Below are 27,169 nucleotides of genomic sequence, written 5' to 3'. Positions count from 1 at the left end.
GCGTTCCTCCCCGCTTTCTCTCCCTGCCCCTTTCAACATTCTGAAGTCTAACCATTATCTCTATTCCAGGAAAGGGGTGAGAGAAGAAAAAAATCAGGGTACTATTTTGGGAACTGAGTTGTTTATTCCAATAGTGTGTGTGTGTGGCGGGAGGGGGGGCGGGGGGAGGGGAAGAATAGGAACAGATAAGACCCATCTAATTACCTAATTTAAAAAAATTGTCCCAATTATCAGATGCAAGCACTCATAAGCAAAAAAAGCATTCCAACATCAAGCAGACTTGAATCTTTGAATTATCAGCTGTTTTGTAATATTTGGGAATCTGTTCTCTCCATTAGCATGGATCATTCACAGTTGATTGTGTTTGATGCTTAGAGAAAGAAGCCCCTAAGTAAATGATGGTTAAATCATCCAGCTTGCTTTCTCTGCATGGGGAAAAGAGTGGACCGCATTTAATTTGCAGAGAAAATGATTTTGTTCTCTTGGTCCTTGGATAGATATTGCTTGGCGGCCTGTGGGGGCAGGGTAGGGAAGGGAGCGAGACACAGAACCCCCGGTGCCTTGGGGAAGCCATTTGTTTGCTCATTTAAAGCTGTATTGTCTTGCGAGTCACTAAGGGATTTTGGTGAGAAGAGGGGCCGAAGAGAAAGTGGTATTCTGTGATCTGCCAATGACAGGCAGTGTTTGGAGAAGATGGAGTTGGGGAAAAGAACAGAAAGAAAGGAGGTGGTTGCAACTGCCCAGGTAAAAGTTCCAATTATATCCCAAAGTCAGCAGGAAGCCTCCATCTTGGTTATTCCTGTTGAAGATGGGCCTTGTCTCAAATACTCAAGAGTCCACTGTTCTGGATTGGGCACAGGACCTGGTGGTGTTTTTCAAGCTCCACAGGGATCAGCGTCGGTCTGGAGGACCCACCAGGGGAGGTAAACCTTGGGACCCACAGAATCTAAGAATGAAGGAAAGCAGGGCACTGGTGGCTCACACCTATAAACTTACTTCTCAGGAGGCTGAGATCTGAGAACTGAGGTTCAAACCCAACCTGGGCAGAAAAGCTCATGCGACTCTTATTGCTGATTAACCAGCAAAAAGCTGGAAGTGGAGCTGTGGCTCAAGTGGTAGAGTGCCAGCTTTGGGTAAAAAACACCAAGTGAGCACATGAGGTCCAGAGTTCAAACCCCAGTACCGAAACAAAAGAAAACACATCGACAAATGAGGGAGATAAAAGCAGTTCCCTAACTTTACTCCTGCACTGCTGAAAGATGGGAGCCAACAGTTGGAGCAGGAACTCGGTGTTTGCAGAGTTGAGTCAGAGGCTGGGTCAGGGGGTGGTGGGGGGAGGAGTGGGAGTCAAGAGAGGGCCGGGGGTGGGAATGACAGCATCTTGTGCTTAGAAGCTGGAAGACACTGTGCCCACGTTTGCTCTGCAGAGGTGGATGTGTGCTCTGAGATGGAGGCCGGAACTAAGACTGCAGAGCCAAGGCCTGAACCTGCAGCAGAGCCTAGGGAAGGTGGTGGAGCCACTGGGAAGTAAGACTAGACAACATCACAGATTGCTGTCCTTTGAAGACTCAACATGGCCCAAGGCTCCCTAGCTTAGAACTTTTGGGAAGTAGTGGCAACTTTAAGAAGGGGGCCTAAGTCCTGGGGTCTGAATTCAAACCTGTGTAGGCTCATCTGGCTAGCTCTACCCCTTGAGCTATCCTCTCCATACTACTTTTTGCTACTTGATTTGGAGATAGACTCTCATGGATCCCCCCCCACCCCCCCCAGGCTGGCTTTCAACCATTGATCCTTAGTAGCAGATTCCTTGTAGATAGGATTATAAGTGCCTGGCTTACTGCTAAATTTTTTTGGGGGGGGGTCCCGTCGTGGGGCCTGAACTCTGGGTCTGGGCGCTGTCCCTCAGCTCTTCAGCTCAAGGCTACCACTTGAGCCACAGCACCACTTCCAGCTTTTTCTGCTTCTGTGGTGCTGAGGAATCGAACCCAGGGCCTCATGCATGCAAGGCAAGCGCTCTACCACTGAGCCACCTTCCCAGCCCAGAAAGTCTTTTTTTTTTTAATGAAAGTTTGGAGAGGGGTTTTGATTTAGGATCTGCTTGCATAAACACTACAACAAAACCTATGCAGATGCTTAAAGAAAGAGGAAGGGGCCTAGTGGGAATAGTAAAGCCCTGGCTTCTCATCCCCATCCTGGTGATGAAGCGAGTGGCTTGGTTGGCCTCATTCCCTTTGCCTTACCACAGGCCCGAACACCACGGAGCCTGAAATCTCCAGCGCTGTGAGCCCAAGAACCTTTCCTCTCGCTCCCTTGCTTATCTCAGGTCTTTGTGATAGTGACAGAAAACGGCAATCCACGAATCACCTTCCAGACAGATTCAGGACTGGCCAAGGCTGATGTTTCCCCCCGGGGGGAGGTGGGGAGGGCAGAGGGGGTGCCTGCGGGTGAGCCCGTAGACAGGAGGTTGATGGGGAAAGAGCAGGTGAGACTCTCAGGTCTCTGAATGGAGCGGGGGGGGGGGGGGGGGGGGGGCAGAGCAAACCCAGGGGTGGAGACACAAGAGCATCCCATGGATCCTGGGGAAGCGCTGGTCAGCTCTGTGCAGCTGCGAGGCCCACAAAGGTCAATGCAACTTAGGGACTACAGCCTAGCCATCCGAGGGGACATTTTCAACATGGCCATGGTACCCGACCAGGTGGTTGTGGGCTATGAACAGACCTCTTACCGGCTAACACAGCCTGCCTTGCCGTTCTGGGTCTGACATCTTGGCCAGACCATCCAGGCACAGAGTTACCACCACAGCGGATGGCGGTCACTGCCAGGCTGAGCGAATGGCGCAGGGAGACGCATGGCTGACTCCCCTCCCCGCATCCGTCCATCCCCTCCTCTATCCTGTGCGGCTCTCCTAGACAACTCCGTGTAGAAATCAGTCTCCAGGGGTCACCCAGTGTTTGGGAGACATGGTAAACAAAGATAAGAGCTTTAAGCACTGGAATTTATTTTTTTTATCCATGTGGCCTAAAAGCCAGTGTGTGTTAAATTTAGAAAGACAGCTCCAGACTCTTCCAGGCCCTCCTGCTTCCTGTCACCCCCCCCCCCCATGCTCCCACACCAGCCTCAGGAGCCCAGGGCAGCCTGCATGGACCTTGATAAAAAATGTGTCATCCAAGGGCCTGAGAGTTGGGGGCCATGTCCTTTGGCCGCAGCTCCGATCGCCAATCTCGCAGCAGCTAGAGCTGCCCAAATATTTACCCGGATGTTCTCTAGGCAGGCCTGGGGCCTTTGGCCTGTGTCACTGGATGGAGACAGTCCCCGCAGGAAGCAACAGCATTTCCCCAAGACCATCTATCTCAGCTCTGTGTTCCAGGTCTTTCTCCTGCCCTGTCAGGAACCCATCCTTGAAGGACTTTTTTTTCTTCTTCTTCTATGTGACTTAAATCCCTTTGCAATTAACACCAAGAACCTGGAAGAATCCTTGTGTTGACCGGGGATTCTGTTTGTTTTCTTTATGAGTTGAAATAAGTGAAGCATTGTCTAGGCTCAGTTTCAAAGAGATCTCTACTGTGTTGAGATTGATTGTAGCAGGAGTCCTCTCCCCCTGCCCCCTGCCCCCCCCCCCCCCCCAGCAATCTTCAATTCCCTAGTGCCTGCTAGGTTTAGGTTCACAGGATCTAAGTGGGGGAAGGCCCAGCCTAACCTGGAAAAAAGAAAGCTTTGTCCAAGATGGATGTCCAGTGGCCTACATGGTCTCTGTTACCCAATCTTAACAACTGCTAAGGAATGAGTCACATGGGTGCAGCTGGCTGAGGAGAAGAGAGGTGGACTAATGTTACTGCAGGCACAGAGGAGACACTGAGGTTCCAGAGATTCAACCCTCCTCTTGGGGATAAGAGGAACCACAGCCCAGAGAGGTGATGAGACTTGCCACAGCTGCACAGCAAAAGAGGGACAAGGGAGGGCAAAGGCAGTGTTAGACCACACGGCCCTGGACACTGGCCATCGCTGGGGTTTCTGCCACATTGCGCCAGGAAGGAAGGGCCGCACCTCAGAAACCAAGATAGCAAAATCTAGGGAGACGTAGCTAGGTGTTTGATTGCTTTGGACTTCTGATTTTTGTGCTTACTTTCAGTGTTTGATTTCTTTTGTAGTTTTTTTTCTTCCCTGTGGTGCTGGGCACTGAACCCAGGGCCTTTCCTAGCTAAGCGAGCACCCTGCCCCAAACTCCAGCCCCAGGAATGGTAGTGCGTGCCTGCTAGGCAACCCCAGGAAAAACAAAGGACTTGTGGGAGTTTGGTGATTCCGGCCTGCTGTTACAGGCGAGCCACAGATGAAGGAGCTGTGGGTCTGCGGCCTGCGGATGGCCCTGCCTGTCCCCTCCACAGGGACCCACAGGTCCCAGGTAGCCGGGCAGAAGAGGAGGAGGCCGGGGAGGGGGACTGCTCTGCACCTTCTCCTTCTCACCTGGAAGGGTGGGCAAGGCGGGCCCAGGGAAGCAAGCTGTCCTGCATCTCTCACGCAGAGAAAAGGCTTCTCCCTTGTCCTTCATGTCTGATGTAAAGGGAAACCCCAGAGCCGGGCACTGGTACCTCACGCCTGTCATCCTAGCTACTCAGGAGGATGAGATCTGAGGATCATGGTTCAAAGCCAGCCAGGAAAGTCCGTGAGACTCTTATCTCCAATTCATCACTAGAAAACAGAAGAGGAGCTGTGGCTCAAGTGGTAGAGCACTCGCCTTGAGCAAAAAAGCTCAGGGACAGTGCCCAGTCCCTGAGCTCAAGGCCCACAACTGATAGAAAAGGAAGGAAGGAAGGAAGGAAGGAAGGAAGGAAGGAAGGAAGGAAGGAAGGAAGGAAGGGAGGAAGGAAGGGAGGAAGGAAGGAAACCAGAGGCTTCGGCAGGATCGTGGGACCTGGCAGCTAGGAGTAGAGGTCGAGTGCTCAGCCAGCAGGGCCTGTGGCATTGAAAGCTTCCCACAAGGCACCGTGGCGCCTTCTGCAGGCAGCCTCTCCCTGCTAGAGCCGCTTGAGCTATTGGGGTCAACCCTATCTGGGCCTACTTTGGGTACCCCATTTTGGTCCTCCATTTGTTGACTGATTTTTTTAAATCAACAGGATTTTTGGGGGGCACTGGGGTTTGTACTATTGTTCAGCTTTCTTCCTCATGGCTAGCGCTCTACCACTTGAGCCATGCCTTGAGTCCAGCTTTTTCCCAGGTTAATTGGAGATGTGATCTTCAGATCTCAGCTTCCCGAGTAGCTGGGATTACAGACGTGAACTACCAGCACCCAATAACAGATGACAAGAATCCTCAGAGGACCCCCTTGTCCAGTGGCTGGCACTCTCCAAGTTGGTGACGCCCCCCTTTCCCCCATTAATTTCCCTGATGACATTGTGACCACGTGCAGCGGGGCCTGCTAGATACCCAGCTCGTCTAAGGATGGGTGGATGGAGACGGCAGTGTGGTGTGGGTGCAGGAATCAGACACATTTGGGGGACCCCTTGTGGGAACACTGTGGGCGCTATGGGGCAGCCGCAGGGGCCAGGCCTGCCCAGGGCGGTGAGGATGAAGATGGGCGTCAGAAAGACTTCCCTGAGAAGGGAGGCTTGAGTGGAAGCAATTTTCAAAACGCATCCGTGTTCTTTCACACAGAAACAATAAAAGCACTGAGACAAGGGTTTGGAACAATAAATAAACAATACATAAACCCCGTTTATCGCCATTTTATTGGCCTGGTCACCACTCGCTCAGAGAAGCAGTGGCATGTGTTAATGATGGTGATTTGTATTGGCTGCAGATTGCACAGAATCGGGAGATTCTTTGGTCTTTGTGACCTTTGCCCCCACGACTGAACGTATGCTCTGAGTGTGTGTGTGTGTGTGTGTGTGTGTGTGTGTGTGTGTGTGAGCCACAGCCTCAGTGCACCCTGTCACCCCACTCAGAAGGACTTAGCCTGACGGTGGCTGCGGATGCGTCGCTCGGGGTTCGGGGAGGGCTGCGCAGGGCTCTGGTGCAGGGACTGTTCAAGGTCATAGGTCAGGCAGCTAGAGCAGAGGCCAAGGACACAGCGCAGACCCAGGCAGAGCAGGTGGCAGGGAGGGGAGGAGGGGAGGTAGAATGTGGGGTGGCAGCCCACCCTCAGGGGGTGTGCAAGGGTGACTGGAGCCCCATGGGACCCAAGAGAGGAGGGGCTGGGGCCAGCACCAGGGTGGGAGGGCGGCCTCCAGTGGACAAGAGGAGGCCGAGCTCCAGGGAGGACAGAGGAACACGCGCCGCGGGACTGCACCAGGGTCTGCGGAGGAGCCCACACTCCCGGGGTACCCACTTCCTTCCCCGAGACCGGGGCCGCCAGTGCTCCGGCTAGGGCCAGGGGAGCTGTTCAGAATCATTACCTCTATGGGGGAGCATTGCAGGGGAGGGTTGGGCTGGGAAATGCACACCTTGAATCCCAGACACCGGCTGCTCTTGGGCGGGTCTCCAGGCAGAGCCTGTGTGCACGCAGTGCAGGGAGATGTGGTGTGAGGGCAGCAGGGCCTGGCAGGGAAGGGACACGCTAGCCCGGGGGACAGAGGGGTAGGCACGGGACCAATGGTGTCCTGAGGGACAGGCGTGGAGTGTTCCTTCATTGGTTTTTGGTTTTTGTTTTGGTTTTCCAATTCTAGGGCTTGAACTCGGGGCCTAGGCACTGTCCCTGAGCTTCTTTTGCTCAAGGCTAGCACTCTACCACTTGAGCCACAGCGCCACTTCTGGCTTTTTCTGTGTATGTGGTACTGAGGAATTGAACTCAGGGCTTCATGCATGCTAGGCAAGCACTCTACCACTGAGCCACCTTCCCAGCCTATCCTTCATTGAGTTTTATGTTCCAGAGGAGAAAAGCCAGGGCATTGTGGGCAAGGCAAGCAGCCTGGCTAGAAAAGTCTGTGAGATGCTTCTCTCTAACAAACTACCAACAAAAGCTGGAAGTGGCGCTGAGCAATAGAAGCTCAGAGATAGCACCCAGGCCCTGAGTTTGAGCCCCAAGACTGGCCAGAAAAAAAAAGGTTTATAATAGATACTATCTGTACCCCACAGATGAAGACAGTAGTTCTGATGACAGAGCAGAAGCAAGATGTAATCAGTGCCGATCAGAGATGATAGAAAGTGTGGAAACCCGAGAATAGGAAGGTGCTAGAAACTAGTGGACACGTGGGATAATTCTACACAACACAGCAAAGGTGGATCCCAGGATGAGTTGGAATTTGAAGACCAGAAAATTGGTTGTCTGCTAGAAAGAGCGTAAGAAACTCAAAGTGCACACTCAGGAGTGGAGGTAGCTAAGTTTCATTCTGGATTTGGCCATAAATGAGCACAAACGGACTTGAAAAGTCTCTTGATGTTTCTCCATTTGCGCGTGGATTTTTCTCTCTTCTTTCTGACCTGGTATGAGGGGCTGTGACCCTTAGGGAGTCTATGGATTCAAATAGGGATTAAGAGCAGCAAGGGATGGTGGTTTATGCCTGTAATCTCAGCTACTCAGAAATGGTTTGGGATTGAGGTTCAAGGTCAGCCTAGGGCAAGAAATAACCAAGACTCTTATCTCACCCAACAAGATGAGTGTGGCATTTCATTTCTGTAAGCGTATGAGAGAGTGGTAGATAGCAGGATCATGGCCTACGACTGGCTCCTGGATAAAAATATGAGACCTTAGTTGAAAAGTAAAGCAAAAAAATTCAAAAGGGCTGGAGGCATGGTTGGGGGAGCACCTGCCTTGGAAGGGCTCCAGAGTTCAAACTTCACTACCAGCAAATAAAAAGCAAAAAGATCAGACATAGAGCAGGCGACGCGCGGCTTTCTGGGTGCCACTCCAGAAACCTTTTCTTTCAGTTACAAAGGATTGTGGGTGCTGGGTTGAATTAAGTTACATTACCTATGATGTGGTTGTAGTCAGTTTGAGATACAGAGCTCTGCTCAGTTCTCCTTTGCATTGGCACCTCAGATCCCCTGATGTTCCTGCGAGACCCATCCTCCCTCGCCGCGTAAGATACAAGTCCCAGCAGAGCTGCTTCCTGTAGGAAACAGACCTTTTGGCTCTGCCTACAAAGAGCCCGGAGGACTAAGGGCAGAGCAGAGTTGTCTGGTTTGTCAAAAATATAAGCACTCATGGGCTGGGTATGGTGGCACTGAACAATAATCCCAGCTACTTGGGAGACAACAATAGGCGGTTTCAGTCTGAGGTTAGCTCTGAGCAAACACAAAACCCCCCTATTTGAAAAATAAAGAAGGACTGAAGGCACGATTCAAACAGTACAACATCTCCACAGCAAGCTCAAGGCCCTGAGTCAAACCAGTACTTCGAAAATAAACAAACAACAAACAAAACACCCCAAAAGCCTCACCCAGTTAGATGTGAATTTCAGATATGCGGTGACTAAATTTCTAGTATATCCCAACTATTGCATGAGCTATACTAAAAAATTAGTCAGTCTATCTAAAATTCAAATTTCACCAAATGCCTATATTTTATCTGGCAACCCTAAGTTAGTCATAAACAAACAGCAAACAGGAGGGAAAGTTTCAGAAAATTAAGACTTTTAAATGCCTCTAGCTACAAAACTTGGTGTTTTAATACGATCATAAATTAACAGCTGTATTCTATTATGCAAATTTATGTTAAGTTATTCACTCTGTGTCATCACATTCCAATAAAAATGGTATATATGACATTTAGGGGAAATGACATCTCTGATAAGACTTGCGCTCTGCATTTTGGGGCTGCTGTGACCTTTGGCCTGAACGCCGCCATCCCAGATGCAAGGCGCTGCTCACAATCCTGGAGAAGCACGCTCAGATGGCCAGCGGTAGCTCTGCTCCATTTTGATGTCTTTCAGGAGAAATACAGCCTGGCATTGGAACAATGGCAAAACCGCCTTGCCTTTCGGCTGGAGGTTAAAGTGAATATGTCTGGACAAGCCAGGACACAGGGTTTAATTTCAAATTTCTCTGTCATCTCTCTTTCTTGCAATCACATACAAAGGACAAAAAGCCATCTCTGCTGCCTTTTGGGTGTGTGTATATGTGTGCGGGTGTGTGCACGTGTGTGTGTGTGTGTGTGTGTGCTAGCCCTGGGGCTTAAACTCAAGGCCTGGGCACTATCCCTGAGCTGCTTTTACTCACGGCTGGTCCTCTACCACTTGAGCCACCACAGCTCCACTTCCTGCTTTTTTGTGATTCGTTGGAGTCTCACAGACTTCTTGCCTGGGCTGGCTTTGAACCATGATCTTTATATCTCAGCCTCCCAGATAGCTAGGATTATAGGTATGAGCTCAGGTACCAGGCTCTACTGCCCTGCGCTATCTGTGTCTGTGATCTTGTCTTACAGAATTGTCATCCTCTAGATGGTATATCCTGGTGTATCTTATTGTGTAGTTACTCTGTGTGTGTGTGTGTGTGTGTGTGTGTGTGTGCGTGAGCACGCGTGCGTACTAGGGCTGACTCCTCCCTTTCTGAAACAACTATAGCAGACAACAGAGATGTGATGCGATCTTGGTTGTCGGTCCTCCCAGCAGAGGAGACACACAGCATAATGCCTGCGGCGGTGCTAGACTGAAATGGCCATCCATGGTATCTCACAGTACTAGAACTCAGTACGTGACACTCTGGCCGATTGTCTGGTGCTCTCCTAGCTGTGCCACACCACCACCCCCGATGGAGCATTTTTAATCTCACGCTCAGTCTCTAAAGGCCTTGACCTCTGACTTAGGAGGCAGGATGCGGAGGCTGGGATGCTGCTGCCTTCCCTTCCCCAGCAGCAGAATGTCATGTGGGGAAATAAAAGCAAAGATGGAAATCTAATAGGACACTGTTGTTTTGCTAAATCATTGTCCTCAGGAATCTCCTAGAGAAAAATGCTACTACGTGCAGGGATAAGCAACAAGTTTGACCTCGGAATTATTCTCTAGGGTTGACAGTATTTGAAATCCAAGGGCCAGAATGAGGAATTTCTCATAGGCTGAATTTTTACATAAGGAAAAGCCAACCTTACATGGGAATATCCATCAGGCTTACTGCCTTTCTTGTCCTTCCTTCCTTCCTTCCTTCCTTCCTTCCTTCCTACCCTTCCTTCCTTCCTTCTTCCTTCCTTCCTTCCTTCCTCCTTCCTTCCTTCCTTCCTTCCTTCCTGCTCTCCTTCTTTTGTGCCAGTCCTGGGGCTTGAACTCAGGGCCTGATCACTGTCTCTGAGCTTTTGTGCTCAAGGCTAGCATTTTGAGCCACAGCACCATTTCTGGTATTTAATTGAAGAAAAGAATGTCACAGACTTTCTTGCCTATGCTGACTCAGCCTCCTGAATAGCTAGGATTACAGGCATGAACCACTGGCACCCTGCTATAGGGTGTTTTTTTAAGGTACCCTGGGGCAGAAAAGGAGAACATAGTTTTGTCAAATATTAAGTTAAAATAAACAATGTACTTTTTTTTTTTTATCAGTTGTGGAGCTTGAACTCTGGGCCTGGGCGCTGTCCCTGTGCTCTTCATCTCAAGGCTAGTGCTCTACCACTTGAGCCATAGCACCACTTCTGGTTTTCTAGTGGTTTATTGGAGATAAGAGTCTCAGGGATTTTCCTGCCCAGGCTGGCTTTGAGCCGGGATCCTCAGATCTCAGCCTCCTGAGTAGCTAAGACTACAGGCATGAGCCACCAGCGCCCTGCTAAACAATGTACTTTTAATGATCTTTTTTCCTTTCCTATTTTTCTTTTGGCTGTCACTCTACCGCCTGAGCCATCTCTCTAACCCCTTCTATGTATTTTTATGTTGTTTGATCTGTTTGTTACTGAAGTAAATTATTTCATGTTCACGGGCAATGATAAATGCACGTGGATTTAGTAGGATTTTTCAATTTAAAAGCTTCCAACTTAAAAAAATAGCCTTTTGCTGGGTGCTGGTGGCTCACTCCTCTAATTCTAGCTACTCAAGAGGCTGAGATCTGAGGATCGCAGTTCAAAGCCAGCCCTACTAAGAAAATCTGTGCAACTCTTATCTCCAAATAATGCCAGAAGTGGAACTGTGGCTCAAGTTGTAGAGTGCTGGCCTTTACCAGAAAAAGCATGAGGTTCTGAGTTTAAGTCTTGGATACACACACAATAAAGGAGAAAAATATAGAGTTGGTTGTTAGGATGCCTGGCCCAAATTTAAGCCCAGAGCATATGTTCATTGTGGCAGTCTTTCCACCTCCTCTTGCTACTGAGGTTACTCCTTCACATTTACTTTGTGAGGGTTCTGGGAGTCCCACCCAGGCCCTCAGTAGCCTACCACGGAGCTACACCTTACTCCCTTCTATCAGTACTGTTATCAGTATTATTTGATATTGAACATTGATACCAAAGGATCATTCCTTTGGCATAAAGGGAAGGAGAGCAAATTGGAAATGAGACACTCCTGTAGCAGGACTTCCATTGCATCGTGGACACCAGAGGGTTAAAGTGGACCCAGGCCCCAGACGGAGCTGGGGAGATGGACAGCACCCCTGAAGTTGTAAGGGAACTTAAGTGAGTGAAGCCCAGACCCCACCGATGATAATGTCTTACGGCACTGGGGGTGCTTCCTTTAGCGGCTTCTAAGGAGACCATGATTTACTTAATCTTCTTACTTAGCAAGGCCTGCTTCTTTAGTGTGGGGTCAGATTTATTTAACACATAAAAATGATTACAACTAATTATGGTGCTCTATAAATGTTTACTGTTATGATGCTGTGGTCGCTGTCGCGAGCATCTTCCGGGTCTACAAATCTCTGATTTGTAGCCAGGCTGGGGAAACATCAAATGAGATTTTTTTTTTCAGAGAAAAGTGAAAGAGAGGAGAAAGAGGAAGAGAGAGAGAAAAAAGAAAGAGAAAAGGGTGGACAGAGGAGAGAGAAAGACAGGAGAGGAGAAAGAGGGAGAGGGAGGAAGAGAGGGGAAAAGAGAGAGGAGAGAGAAAGAGAGAGAGAGAGAGATTCTTGTCCCCACCCCCAGCCAGTAGCACTCATCCCCCCCGGGGCTCACTGGGGTCTGGGATGATCTGGGTTTCCCTTGCTGGGAAGAGGAGAAATGGCCTCCCATGGTCTGTGGTGAGCACAGGCCTGCATGGACTCAGCCCTGGGTTGAGCTTTCTGCCTCATCTGCTGAAGTGTGCAGAGCACCCATCCGGCAGGCTTCACGGGGCGGGGCCTGGCTCTGGGCTCTTGGATAGGGATAGGCTGAATGTGGGCGCAGCACATGGACAGACACTGAACCGACAAGGTGCATCACTAAGCTGCCAGCAGCAGCTCTGAGCGCCATGCTGGGCCGTCTCTGACGTGGCTTGTCTTGAGGTGATGCTGCAGCAGATCTCACCGAAGGTGAGTGGGCAGCCCTTCTGGTAGCTGGTGCAAGGTCTTTCCACCTTGGCTGCATCTGGGATTCCCTGTTTGTTTGTTTTTTTGAGAAGCCCAGGTCTCAGTCCAGACTCAGAGTCTCTGAGACTGGGTCCTAAGCATTGCAATTTCTTCTTATTCATTCATTTATTTATTTTTGATGGTACTGGGGTTTGAACTCAGGGTGTTGTGCTTGGTAGTCTGGTGCACTACCACTTGAGCCATGCTTCTACTGCTAGCTTTTTGCTGGTCAACCAGATATTTATAAGGTTCATGGATTTTTCTGCCTGGGCTGAGCTTGGAACTGACATGCTCAGATCTCAGCCTTCTGAGGAGCTAGGATTATAGGCATGAGCCACTGGCACCCAGCATGCCATGTAAGCTTTTGGTTATCATCAGTATCATTGTCAGTATCATCATCATCATCATCATCATCATCATCATCATCATCATCACCATCACTGACAACTGAGAAGCTCTCTAGCTGAATGCCTTCTTTGGGCAGGCCAGGCAGCTGAGATCCGCTGTGGGAAGGGAGTCGCTAACCGTGTGCAGTGGGTATCATTGTAAAACCAGCTTGATGTGAACTCAAGCTCAGAAGGAAACTCACGAGCTACATAAAGTAGTCCCATTTCACAGACAGGAAAAGTAAGGCATGTGATCTATGTTACAGTGCCTGAGATGGCAGTGCAATGCCTCCGTATCGTCTGCCGACTGGATGGGCAGGCAGCCACACCTCAGGACACCCTCCTGATTGGATGGCATGCTCTTTGGTCAAACCCAGAGCCTTGGGCATGCCAGGAAAGTTCTCTACTATTGAGCCACATACTCAGCCCAAGTCTAGGTTTGGTAGAGTATGATTGGGACTCTGTCTCTTGGCATTAGCTTTTCAGCTCTGGTACCAGCTGAAAATCACAGAGAGATCCAGTGCCCACTCTCTGGGGGCGGTGATTGCAGTATTTTGAGGAGTGGGACCCCGAGCCCAGTGACTGATGGGAAGCCAGGATCCCCAGCTATGCACCGTCATGAAAAAGCAAGTTTATTCTTTAAAAAAAAAACCTACCCTTCCAAAGTGGGGCAGGTACAGAACTGGCAGAACAAAGGGTGAATAAATACAGCAGTGGTACTCGCTAACCACCGTGCTGAAAATAAACCATAACACTTATGGGTGGGGACAGGAAAGGAAAGCTGGAGTGGAAGGAGGGGGTGACATGGCCCCAAAAGCAATATACTCATTACCTGACTTATGTAACTGTAACCCTTCTGTATATCATCTTTATAATAACAATAAAAAAAAAAACACCTATTCTCCAGCCTGGCACTAGTGGCTCAGGCCTACCATCCTAGCTACTCAGAAGGTGAGATCTGAGGATCAGGGTTTGAAGCCAACCTGGACAAAAATATTGGTGAGACTCTTAACTTGAATTAACTCGCAAAAAGCCAGAAGTGGAGATGTAGCTCAAGTAGTAGAGTACTAGCCTTCAGGGAAAAAGCTAAGTGCCCAAGCCCTGAGTTCAAAACCAGTATTTGGACAAACAACCACCTTTCTGGTCCTTCTTGTTTATCAGCCACAGTTACTCAACTAGTTGAAGTTCTTGTCTATAGCTAAGGCAAAAGAGTCCAGTGTCTTAGCTTTCCCTGAGTCTTAGCTTTCCCTGAGTCCTAAATGACTCCAAGGCCTAGGACAAGAAGCCCATCCCAGAAAGCTCCTGGCTGGCTCTTTAACCTTCTTGTTCATGACCAGGGGAAAGCAGTTCTCTTCTGATCTTTATAATGGAATTCTTTTGCAGGGTATCTGTCCTAGGCTCCCTATGGCTCTGGCCTGCTTTTGTCCCCTGCAGGCAGAGGCCAGTGGTGTTTAATTACATTCCTCCTTCTTAGAGAGAACATTTGAGGCATGAGCCTTTGAAAAACAACTTGTGCTACCAAAAGGGGGAAGTGGGGGGTGAGAAGAAAAATTCAAATTAAGTGAGTGAGAAATATGCGCTGCCTCCTGTGTCCTAGAGACCCAATCTAAATATTTAAATTTTAAAGACAGATTTCTAAATGCTTAACTTCACAAACTTCATACTGCAATTCATCCGGGAGCCAGGCCTGCTCTCTGATCTGGAATCTTTCATATTCCTGAGCTAATCGGACCATGGAGATGCTATTTTCATACATGCCATATTCAGTTATAAAAACATCATCTAAAAAAGAGACAAAACCAGCCTGGTGCTGATGGCTCACGCCTGTCATGCTAGCTACTTAGGAAGGATCATGGTTCAAAGCCAACCTGAGCAGAAAGTCAAAGAGACTTTAACCTACAAATTAGCCAGCAAAAAAAGCTGGAAGTTGTGGAGGAGATGGGGACAAACAAGTCGTTTAAGGATTCAGGTGGACCTGTTGCAACAATGAGAAGTACAAAATGTCATGTCAAAAACGAGCTTTACAATGTCGGTGTGGGGGGGGAGGGGGGGAAGGGTTGGGTGGGGGGGAGGGGGGAGGTTGGGAAGGGAGGTGAAGGATAAACAAAGGAGGAGGCTGCAATGCTTGGTAAGAAATGTATGCATTATCCTGCCCATGTAATTGTAACCCTTCTGTACAGTATGTTCTCAAATAAAATAAAATTAAATTAAAAAAAAAAAGCTGGAAGTGGAGATGTGGTTCAAGTGGTAGAGCACCAGGTTTGAGTGATAAAGGATCAGAACCCAGGCCCTGAGTTCAAATGCCAGCACAAAGAGAGAGAGAGAGAGAGAGAGAGAGAGAGAGAGAGAGAGAGAGAGAGAGTCATAAAAGAAAATACATTGCTGCTACAGACCTGGAACAAAACAGATTTACCGAAATCTGAGTCAAAGGCAAACATTTTGGAAGGCCTCTTATTCCTAATTTTCCCCCTTCTTGGTTTTAAGGTGCTTGGGAGGAGACCCTGGGCAGAGGCTAAGAATTGGCACACTTTAAGTGGCTCTTCACCATGAACCACAAAGGGAGGTGGAGGCAAGTCAGCTGATGATGGTTTCAGAGGTAAGGATGACAAGTTCCTTGTTCTAGAGAGTTCCACTCTAGCTATATGACCTTCTTTTGTGAGACTGGTCTGGGTAAGTGAGCTCTTGATTGTGACTTGGTTGGACTGAGAGATGCCTACAGAAGCCAGTACACCACTCCAGATAGGTGCAGCCCATTCCCAGTTTCGTTCAGGAGGAGCAGCGCTGTGCAGCTCACCTCGCTCTGCAGGGACCTGAGTGGGAGACTTGGAGCTCTCATGGCTAATCACTCAAAGTGCTAAAGTGCTATGCTTGACGTCAGGCATCTAGAAAAACCACTTGCAAGCTCTTCCTGCCCTGCAACACCTGCTTCCTGCCTCACCACCTGTCCTCTTGGTGTGTAGTTACAAACAGGCTCTATGCAGCCAGGGCTCCTAGTGGGCAGAGGGCCTGATGGGAGCAGCGAAGATTATGGGTCTTTCTGGATGGGGGAGTGGAGCTAGAATAAAGAAGGGGGCGGGGAAAGGTGAGCAAATGGTGCTGCTAATGCTAATGGAAGAGAAAGAAAAGAGGAGAAGTGGAGAGCTGGGCATTGGTGGCTCAAGGCTGTAACACTAGCTATTTAGGAGGCTGAGATCTGAGGGCTGCAGTCCAAAGCTAGCCTGTGCAGGAAGAGTCTGTGAGACTTTTATCTCCAATTAACCACCCAAAGCCAGAAGTGGAGATGTGGCTCCAGTGCTAGAGTGCTAAAGCTAAGGGGAGTGGCCTGGCCCTGAGTTCATAAATACTATGGTTTTGTGATACCTCTCTCTCTCTCTCTCTGAACTGGTACTTGAACTCAGGGCCTGGGCCACTGTCCCTTAGCTTTCTCACTCAGAGCTGGTGCTTACCACTTGAACCACATCTCTACTTCCAGCTTTTTTGCTAGCTAATTGGAGATAAAAGTCTCTTCGACTTTCCTGCCCTGGCGTGGCCAAATTGTTTTTAGAAAGTAGAGGGGAGGAGCAAGAGGGAGAGGTGGGGAGACCTGCTGAGCCAGAGGATGCAGCTACCACTGTTGTGGCTCCGGGGAGCAGACACAGGCTCCCCAGAGGACACCGAGCTTCAGATGTCCCCAGGGAAAGCGGAGCAGTTTGGAGCCAGAGGTGGTGAGAGGAAAACAGGTGGCATTGAGTGCTGTCCAGTCAGTCACAGCCCAGATGGCCCCGCGAGGTGCCACCCACCTCCCCACGGGTATCCCCTGACAATGGGTCCACGGCCCTGGGGCACCAGGATGCTTCAGGGATAGTTTCCCTGCCACCTGGCCCAGGTCAGCTGGCCGCTCTGCTTTGGGGCTGGAGCCCAGCAGTGCCTGCTGTCTGCTGCCCGACCTTCCGGAAGCTGGTACTTGGACAGCAGTGGCCACAAATCACGAAATCCAAGGTCGAGCTTCAGAGAGACCTCTGTCCATGGCTATGGAGACAGATCCTCCTGGTGTCCCCTGTCTGAGTGCCATGTCCCGAAGTGGACACATTGGAGCCATGTCTGAGTGGCCACACCATGGCTCCTGCTCCTTTCTTTCTGGCCACCAGAGCAGTGACAGCAGGGGAGGTTCTCTTTGGCCACAATACTGTGGCACAGACCCTCTCAGGGGACTATGGCTACTGGGGACCCCAAGGGCTCCTTGGGGGAGCTTCTGGGACAGTCTGAACTTCCTGACTAAAAGGTCAGACATGGTGGGTCGCCATCTTCATCTGCTTTGAAAATAACTTTAAACAGACTTTTGACACCTCCTCGTCTCCAGCTTCCCGCCATGGAGAACAATCCAAGGAAGCAAGATCTGAGGGTTGGTGTAGAAGGGTGATGGGCTTCCCCAGTGGGAAAGGGCTGCAGAACTCCCGACTCCCTTCCTCCCCTTAGCAGCATGACTGCAATCATCCACATTTGGGTTAGTGAACTAATAACACCCCCCCTCCCCGCCCCCGTAGAAGCAGCACTAAGGCTCAGGACCAGACACCTTACAGTGTGAGCCGTGGATCTCACTCTGACATCCCCCAGGACCAGCTAAATGGGAAGCCTAGGTGATTCCTGTGCAAGCTACACTTTGTGATAGTCGGAGGCGGCCAGTGCTGAGGGCTGGGCTCTGTCTCTCCACATTTTTTTCTTTTTTAGGGGTCAGTTGTGGGGCTTGAACTTGGGGTCTGGGTGCTGCTCTGAGCTCTTTTGCTCAAAGCTAGCACTCTACCATGTTCAGCCACAGCACCACTTCCAGGTTGTTTTGTTTTGTTTTGTTTTTGAGATAAGAGTCTCGCAGGGACTTCTCTGCCGGAGCTGGCATTGAACTTCCTCAGATCTCAGCCTCCTGAGTAGCTGGGATTACAAATGTAAGCTACTGGTGCCCAGCTGAAGATCAATGTGTGTCAGACTATTTTGCTCAACTCTCTCCCTGTGGTAAAGGACATGTAATAAATTTATGGAATATCTGGACATGGATAAAATGACTTTTCCATATGGCCATGGACTGTGCTTTTTTTTTCTTTTGAGATTCTTTGGTTTCTTCAAATATTACATCCTCAACCTAGCTCACACTAGCAGCATGAGCTAATCAGCTGAAATAGCCAGTACAGAATGGTCTTTCATCCTTAGGAGAAAAGGAAGAAGAAGTTGTATTTTTTTTTTAAGAAGATGTATTTTAATTAGATATTTAAAATAGTGACAAAGCAGTGTTTCAAGAGAAGTTTTATCCAAATCTAGCCTTCCTTCTAAGGCATAAACTATGCTCAAAGTATCCTAAAAAGAGGCCATATATCAATCCATTCCCATTTGTGATAAATTTACAACTGGACTCTACACAGTAGATTTATATCAACAATTAAGCAGAAGGAAAATGGGTCATAAATTTTGGCTGGCATAGTCCAGTACCAAAGAGAAGAAAAGAGAATAGTTTAGCCAGATCAAAAGTCAATAATTTCCACATAAAATGCTAAAGCTATAGCAAAAAAACAATTTATATGGAAAGAAGTTCTTTCTTTTCCCCCTCATCATTTTCAAAATTATATATTGGAGAACACGATGAAACTTTCCCATGACAAAAGACCTATGAGAGAATGGCTGTGCGTTGTTTCAATTTTACAAGCGGTACAAATGGCCAGACCTTTCCCTCTACTCCACGGTTGAGTTTAATAGCTGCACTTCCTCCTTAACGTGACCCAGACGACAAAGGGAGAAGAGACATTGAATGACTGGAGTAAGGAAGTGCTATGCATAGTAGGTTTTCTACTGGAGTCACTCCCTACCATGAAAGCCACGCCCCTACCATGAAAGCCACGCCCCTACCATGAAAGCCACGCCCCTACCATGAAAGCCACACTCTCAGCACTGGCACCGCGCCCCCTGTAGGAAATACTGGGGCTTGACTGTTTGTCCCCCAGAAACCGTATGTTGGAAACATTATCTCTCAGTTCATAAATTGATGGCATTTGAGTGGGGCCTTTTGAAGAAATGAGGCCTGGATGAAGTCAGAAGTGTGGGCATCAGTGACATCAGTGGCTTTCTAAGCTGGCCCTCCAGCTCTGTCTCTCCATGGGATGCCTTCATCATGTGACCAGCAGGAGGCCCTCACATGCCAAGCAGATGTCTACACCAGGATTCGAAGCCTTCTGAACCTTGTTTATAAATTACCTAGTCTCTAGTACTTTGTCATCATAAAGAAGTGGACTTAAGAAGGCTCTAAATGGAGTTTTCGACGGTGGTAGGAGAAGAGGACCGACAAAGTTCCCACATAAGATGATACAGGAGAAAATAAATACGCCTCAAAAGAAGCAGCCTGGAGGCACGAGTTGTCGAGTGGATTATAACTATATTACACACAGGTACACAAGTCTAAACCTTGAATGAAATGAGGCAATCAAAGTCATGGAGGTCAAAGTAGGTGGTAGGAGTCTGGAAGTTGCCAGACAGGAGATGCGATCTGAGAAACATGTGTAGAGATTTTTTTTTCCCTATAGCGAAACAGGCCTCTGGGTATTCTTACACATGCTGGAAGTTTAGTTCTGCTAAGAGATCATCTGAATTCTTGGCTTTTGTAGCTGACATACTCACTCCTGAACAGTAAAGGCCGCAATAAGGCATGCTGCTGACCTGGCTCCTTTCTAACTGGTAAGAAGCATTGACTGGCCGGCGCAGGTCACAGAAAGTATGAAGGAGGCTGCTAACAAGACCGACGCATGAGCGGGTGGTGCTGGGAACAGCTGAATTCCCTCTGATTTTGGAAGCAGTTTGCTTTGCTTTGTTTTTGTTTTGTTCAGAGGGAAACTGAGCACAGTTGCTAGAAAAGAAATTGAGAAGTGGGAGCTGCTAGTCTGGACAGTGTGAATTCCATGTCATAGGGTGGACAGGGATATGAGCACTCACTCTTCCCCCATTGAAGGTCTAAGTGGTCCAGGTGAAGCCTCACCCCTCTCCTTTCCCCCCTCCCCCCAACCCCCAATTAAGTCCAGGGATGGGCAAATGCCTGGGTGTAAGCCAATCAAGGCTTCACACTGCCTTCATCTGCAGTGATTGGTTGAGGGGTCTACGCATGCCATAGACACTGACCCCGAGCGGCAGTGGAACTCCTGCAGAGACTCTCGGGAAGAAGCCTTTGCTTCTTCACACTGGGCTTGAGCCTGCTCTGTGCTCCCCGGCATTTGGAGGGATTTAAGGCCCAGTTGTTGGAAGAAGAGTCATCAGCTAGGGGGTCGTGACCTCCAAACCCACAGTTCCCAGTCAAGGCAAAGGGTCTCCATCACCCACTAGAGATTGACAGAGGCAGCCCCCCGAATCTGGCATCACTTTCTCCCTGGCCATCTATGTATGCAGGAGAATTGCTGGCCTGCCTTTTCTGCCTATTTGAATGAAGGAGGAAGACTTGGAGAGAGGTGGGAGGGGCAGAGGGCATGGCCACCGTTACTATGGCAAGGATGTGTGCTTCCCAGGCTTGTGGATGCTGCAGATGGCACCCAAGTCCCATTTACCTCACCAAACCAGAGACCCCAGAGCCACAAAGCCACATGCAGGAGCTGGAGCTCATCTTCCTGGTCAGGACCTGGGTGGCGGAGATGCCCCCAGAGTCCTCTCTACCTCAGAACACACCCTCCTTCCCCCAGAGAGGCCCGGGAGCAGCCCAAGAAGGAAGAGCTTGAGGATCTGTTCACACACCAAGCAGGTGCAGGTGAGGTGGAGAGCCGCTTCCTCCGGCCGCAGGTCAGCTAAGAGGATGGACAGCATCGGAATGGAGCCAAAACGAGTTTTTATCTGAATCTGATCAGTCTGCACTTTTTGATGCCTCAAAGTGAAAGGAGCCCCAGAGATCTGTCTGAGGTATCAAAGTGAGGAAAAGGAAATACCTCATTACATAGCCAAAGGAAATAATGGGAGGCTTATACCTCACTGAGTTCCACTATTCAAAATACTGGTTACACCTTTGTCCTAAGGTGACTAGGGGAGACTGCTCAAGAATGATGGAGGACCCCTACAGCAAGTAGCACCAAGAGACCGAGGCACAAGGTCTGAGCTGCTGCATCAAGCCTTTCCTGAAGGCAGCCTCGTTCCACCCTTTGGAGTTTGCAGTACTGGACAATCAATCCCTGAACTTACATGAGCAGAGCTTTCTATCGCTGTACACGGGGGTTTAACAGATCCAGTAGATATAGCCACTCTTCTTTCTGAAGGGATGCGCATGGCCCCTGTCACATTCTCAGGGCAATTGCTGTAGTGGATGGCTCAAGGAGAGAGAGAGAGAGAGAGAGAGAGAGAGAGAGAGAGAGAGAGAGAGAGAGAGAGAGAGAGAGAGAGAGAGAGAGAGAGAGAGAGCTGGAGTCTGGTGATCTCCTAGACAAATCTGAGGACCAGCCATCTACATGGGGGGTGTGGTTGTTGTCCAGGGATGTGGGGAAAGAACTCGACCAGCACGGCCCGCTGTGTGGGAGGGTCTGCAGCCTCACAAGCTGGCATTAACTGGCACTCAAGAAATATTTGTTGAATGGAAACCGGCAGGAAAATTCTAACAAGTCATACTTTACATGCAAATCTTCAGGAATATTTTCAGGAAAATAGCTAATGTGTGAACATCTAATCTGCATTTCCATGTCCTGACAGATGGCCCATATTAACAGAGCTCTGATTATAGTTAAAAAAAAGAAGAAGAAGAAGAAAGTAAAAGAAGAGAGAAAGAAAGAAAGGAAAACTTACAAGTATTCATTGAATTTGTGAGCTGGGCTACACACACCAATGCCTTTGTGACTATCATGTTTAATGTTTAAAACAGACACATGACTATTTGTCAAAAACCATGCCAAGGGTTAGAGGTATGGCTCAGTTGTAGAGCATTAACCAAAGAGTGAAAGTGTCAGGTACTGAGTTCAAGTCCTGGTCTCAGAAGTCCCCTACCCTGAAAAAAGGAAAAGAAAAACTACCCCAATATTCTCTAGAAGAAGGAAACTATCCTCAGGCTTCTATGGCTGGTGCAGGATATTTGCCTCTGTTTTTTTTCTTGATCTGGCCTTGAGAGTCTAAGGTTATATTCTTAAAATGGATGCAGGCATAACAGCATCAGAATCAGTGGAGATGTTTATTAAAATACAGGTTTCTGATGGGAGCTGGTAGTTCACATCTATAACCCTAACTACTCAGACACTTGAGCTCTGATGGCTTGAAGTCAGTCTGGGCAGAAAAATCTATGAAACTCTTATCTCCAATTAACCACCAAAAAATCCAGAAGTGGAGCTGTGGCTCAAGTAGTAGAGTGCTAGCACAAAAGCTCAGGGACAGCATCCAGGCCCAGAGCTAGCCCCAGAACTAGCACGCACACACGCATGCACACACACAAAGGCAGGCTGCTGGACCCCAACATCAGTGTGCACCTCTGAGAGATCCATCCGAGGGCTTTTCCAACCATCTCTCCAAACCATTTGATGTCCACTGAGGTCTAAAAGTCTTTTCCTGCCAGGATTAGTGCATTCCCTCCTGGGGGGTCTCCTCAGTACCTTGGGGACGTCTGCCTAGCCCCATGGGGGTGGTACCTTGGGGGAGAGGCTCGCAGCTCTAGGTTGGAAGATGGAAGGAAGCCAGGAGCAGGTGAGTGGGCAATGCCCTCCTGTGGCCAGGACAGCGGTGGCAGAGCGAAGGGGTGACTTCATGAGGACTTGACGTGGGAGGGGCCCCGCATCCTGTCAGGTCACACGCCAGCCCTGGCTACCAAGGGAGCTGGTGAGCTCGGACAGGGTCCTGTAGCTCTCTGAGTAACACCACATCCTAGACTCCCTTACATTTGACCTTCTATTGCCCTGAAAGGTTTTAATTTAGAAGGAAGATACTGCCTAACAGACATAACTTAGGGCTTCTTAGACAGCCATGAAGTTCCCTCAGCTTCCCTCTGTGTCTACCTCCGCATGGGTGCTTGTCAGATGCCGCTACGTCTTCTACGTGACCTGCCTCTGGGTTACTCCAGGTGAGGGCCTTGCTCTCCCTCTGCTGCCAGCTTGGGCCAGCACCCTGTTTCCCTTGGGACATCTCCCCCAGATTCTCAGTCATCTGACCTGAGGATGTTCAACTAGGAAGCTGGGGTCTGACTGGCCTGGACCATGGGTGTCCCCATCTCTTTGGTCCTCCAGTGGGCAGGAACCTTAGCCTTCCAACCAGAGTGACCCACTAGGAATGTTCGGCCCAGCTTTCTCTCTAGTCAGGGCAGGCAGGGGAGGGCTGATCCCAGGAATTCTCAGAGAACTGCTGAGGATTTTTTCAGAGGCCAGGATGAGGCCAGGGTCAAGCAGTATAGACAAGAACCTAGGCCTGAACACCCCTTTGAGGCTTGACTCAAGATCTGCCCCACACCACCTCGATCCCCGAGTTGCAGTCATTTGTGCCAAGTGCAAGCGTCTGAGTGTGTTTTTGCTGAACTCAGTTGAGCTGGGGTTTTGTCATGTGTCTCACTCTATCCTAACGGATACACGTTCTAGCTCCTTAGTCTCCTGCAGTCAGTATCCCCATCAACTTTGCCCCATGCCCCTCCTCCGTTTAAAGCAGATATGAATGCACTCACTCATCAGGCAGGAATGCTAGTGGGAGCGGGGTTATTTGGACTCGTGGCTTGTTGAGACCCCATGCCAGAAGAATGTTGATGAATGGATCAGTGTCAAAGTAGAGGAAACCCTATTCCTGTTCAACCTTGTCATCGGTGGCTTGGATGAAACGGGAGACATGCGTAACAAGTCTCCGATGACACAACGCTAGAGGAGCCGCTAAAATGACAGATGGCAGAATGGAGATTCTGAATTATTTGGACTGACTTGAACAGTAATAAGGATAAATAGAAACTCTTGCATTGAGGCTCAAGAGATCAATTGGATAAGCAGGAGGGGGTGTGTGTATGTGGGGGGGGGGAGCCTGGCTTAGCAGTTGTCATGACAACAGAGAACTTGCTGTTGACCACAGCTCGTTCAGCCAAATGCTGAGACCGTTGGTAACCCGGTGATGCACTTTTCAAATGTTGAAAAAAACCCAAAAAACAAAACACTGCCATGGAGTAGGAAGAATAACTCTGCCTCTACTTCCCCACTTGGAGTTTTCTAGAAAGCAGTTTTCAGTTCAGTTTCAAATAATCCCCCAGAACAGAACAGGCCCCCTTGCAATCCTGAGGATGTCACGGCTGTTTCCATCAGGATAGAGGACAAAGGATTCCATTACAAACGTCTTCCTTTCAAAACACAGAGTTTAAACGGCTCTCTGTCACAAAGGTCAAAGATCAAACGAACACAAATACCCAGAAAACACAAGAGGAGAAAACCCCCGGCATACAAAGCACCTGTGGAAGTCACTGGGCCAAGAGGGACCTTATTTACCTCAGAAGAATGCCCGGACCTGGACTTGCCATTCATCTGCCTCATCTTACCTTCCTTCCTCCATCTCTGAACCTCCCCGTCAGCTCAGCTCTTGATCCTGCATCAGTTTGGCCCGTTCTTATGCCTGTTTGCGGCCCTCCCTTTCTCCCTCAGTGGGGTACCCCACAGTCAGAGCACTGGGCAACCACTCATCCTTCCCAAATGCTGCCCTTGGCCCTCCTCTCCTTCCTGGGCCTTGGCAGGGCCCTCAGTCAGGTTGCTGAGCTGCCTGAGATACCCACGCCATGAACACCATTTGGCGTTTTTGGATGCCAGTACTGGAGCTTGGGCTCAAGACTTCACACTTTTGCTTGGCGTTTTCGCTCAAGGCTGGTGCTCTACCACTTGTGTGTGTGTCTTATGCACATAGGACTTGGTTTGAGCGAGTTATTCGAGAGCGCGTTTTCAGAATCCGTTGTCCTGGGGTGTGTCAGGACGTGTGGGTCCCATGCTACTCACCTGCTTCTCCTTGAACAGGTCCACCTCTCTCAGAAGCTTCTCCTGGCAGTCAGGGTTGGTGGCTAGCAGGTAGGTGGTGAAGGAGAGCGTGCTGGTGATGATTTGGTGGCCTGCAATGAGGAAGAGGAAGGCCTGGCCCACGATCTCGTCCACACTCAGAGGCTGGGCTGGGGCTCTGCGTTGGTGTTTCTGGCGAGGGTCCTCTGTGCCCTTCGTAGACAGGACTTCTTTGACAAGGTCAAAGTTCTCCAGGCCGACAGCACTCTTGGAATATCGGGCGTCCAGAACCATTTGGAGGAAATCTCTCCGCCTCTGAGACAGAGAGGAAAATGTGCATTATGGCCTTGGAGTCACAGAAGGAGGCAGAATGAGGTCAGAGGAAGACTTGTGGGCAGAGATTTTGTTTTGTTCTGTTTTGATGTTTGACAGAGCCTGGGCTCTGTCCCTTAGCTTTTTTTTTTCTCAAAGCTGGCACTCTACCGTTTGAGCCATAACTCTATTTCTGGCTTTTTGGTGGTTAATTGGAGATGAGTGTCATGGACTTTCTTGCCCAGGCTGGCTTTGAACTGTGGTCCTCAGATCTCAGCCTCCTGAGTAGCTAGGATTACAGATGTGAGCCACCGGCGCCCAGTCACAGGCAGAGTTTTGAAAGAGCTCAGTGGGAACAGGGTCTGAGATGGTGAGAGTCGGAAGCCACCTGAATGGCCTTTAATCTAGGCACTGATCCCTCACTCTCTGGGGACCAGAATATGACCCTCCAGTAAAAAGACAAGGCCGCTCTTGTCTTTGCTTTGAATTACTTATGAGGTAGAGGTCTGATTCAAGTATTTGGTACATAATGGCCAAATCAAGGTAATTAGAGTTTTCATCTCCTTAAATTTTATTGAGAACCTCAGACCCTTCTAGATTTCTCTATGGTATATAATAAGATGCTGTGATCTTGTCACCCTTCTGTCCTCCTAGCCAGTTGGCACCTGTGATCCACCTACCCCCTACACTGTCCCCCTTCTCCATCCTGCCTAACTCCAAGGTCAACTTTCAGCTCTGCCCCACACGAGCAAACAAAAGCACTGTATCCATTGTTCTGTGCCTGGCGTATTGCACTTCACATGTCTTCCACCTTCTATCCATGTAACTCCATATGCAGGATTTCATTCTTTTTTATAGCTGAATAATACCACATTGTGTATCTGTGCCACATTTCCTTTATTGATTCTGGATGAGGCCATTCTGTCTAGGATGATCTAGAAAAGCGTATGGCCATTTTGTTACGTATGAAAAAGCAACTTACAAAACAGAATACACAGTAGTATCACATTTTGTAAAAACAGTAGGTGTGCAATTGGTATAATGATGTGCACCTGTCTAAAATACTTATTAACATATGTTATATAAAACATGTCATTATATTAATGTTATCTATTATAATCTACTATACATTATATTGTATAAAATATATGTTAATACATTATACAAACAATATGTGTTAACATATATAAATACTAATATATTGATACTAATTATAAAAATATAAGTAAATATATAATATAAACATATAAATATATAATTAGATAAAATATGTTACTATATCAATATATTTACATATATTTAACAATACAAATTAATATTAATAAGTATAAATAGTAATGTTTTAATATATAGATATAATTGTATACTTATCTATTATTACCTATGTTATATATTATAACTAAATAGTACCTATTTAATAATATATATTTATAGACATAATTATTTAAATATATATATTTATATATACATATATAACTATTCATATGAATATTTTCAAAACTATAATATCAGTATTTTGAGCATGAAGTTACTCTTTTATTATTTAATTTGTGCTAAATTTATTTCATATCAAATGTACTTAACAGATAATAATATTAGATATTATATTTTAATATATTAAAATATATTTATTAGCATAGTGTTTATTTACTTAAATATTTAGTAACATCTGCATTCAACATTTCCCAGTGAGCTGAAGGAAATGGGGGAACCACAGCTATGTGGTTTGTACGTTCTACATGTTTGTACCAGAAAATATCTTCTAGATTTAAATCAGAGCAGGCACTTTGTTGTTCAACTTATGCACGATGTAGGGTGATAGGGAACCCTAATTTTTATACACTGTGCAAGTTAACAGAATGAGCGGGGTCAGGAGCTGGTGAGGGTGAGCTTGTCCTCAAAGCCTCGGACGTAGCAGTGTGCTCCTCACCCTCTCCCCCTTTTTCCTCAGGAAGCCCAACCCCATTTATGTGCTTCGAACTTTCTTAGCATCTTCCCTGCCTTTCTTATCAGTAATTTGCATATTCCTCTTGTTCTCACCACTAATTCTAAATACAGGTGAGTGTGATACTGCTTTAGATTCACAACATGTCTTCCTGGCGCCTCCCTTCTTTGAAATGTCTTTTTGATGCAATGCATGAACACCAAATGTTGCTCATTTTTTTTTTCTTCTCTCTC

The 27,169-nt window shown here is 48.2% G+C and overlaps 1 protein-coding gene across 1 annotated transcript in view; it reads right to left on the bottom strand.

The window, feature by feature from the left end:
- Positions 1-27,169, bottom strand: part of Tbxas1 (thromboxane A synthase 1) — a 140,851-nt gene that overhangs the window by 16,657 nt on the left and 97,025 nt on the right. Inside the window, exon 9 of the mRNA XM_042677300.1 lies at positions 24,683-24,994. Coding sequence (XP_042533234.1) covers positions 24,683-24,994 — 312 coding nt within the window. The remainder of the gene's footprint in view (positions 1-24,682; positions 24,995-27,169) is intronic.

Source organism: Dipodomys spectabilis, unplaced genomic scaffold (genome assembly GCF_019054845.1).
Source record: "Dipodomys spectabilis isolate Male_0828 unplaced genomic scaffold, ASM1905484v1 ptg000034l, whole genome shotgun sequence".
NCBI lineage: Eukaryota > Metazoa > Chordata > Mammalia > Rodentia > Heteromyidae > Dipodomys > Dipodomys spectabilis.
The sequence above is the reverse complement of the archived record's forward strand: the minus strand, read 5'-3'. Positions and strand labels throughout refer to the sequence as shown.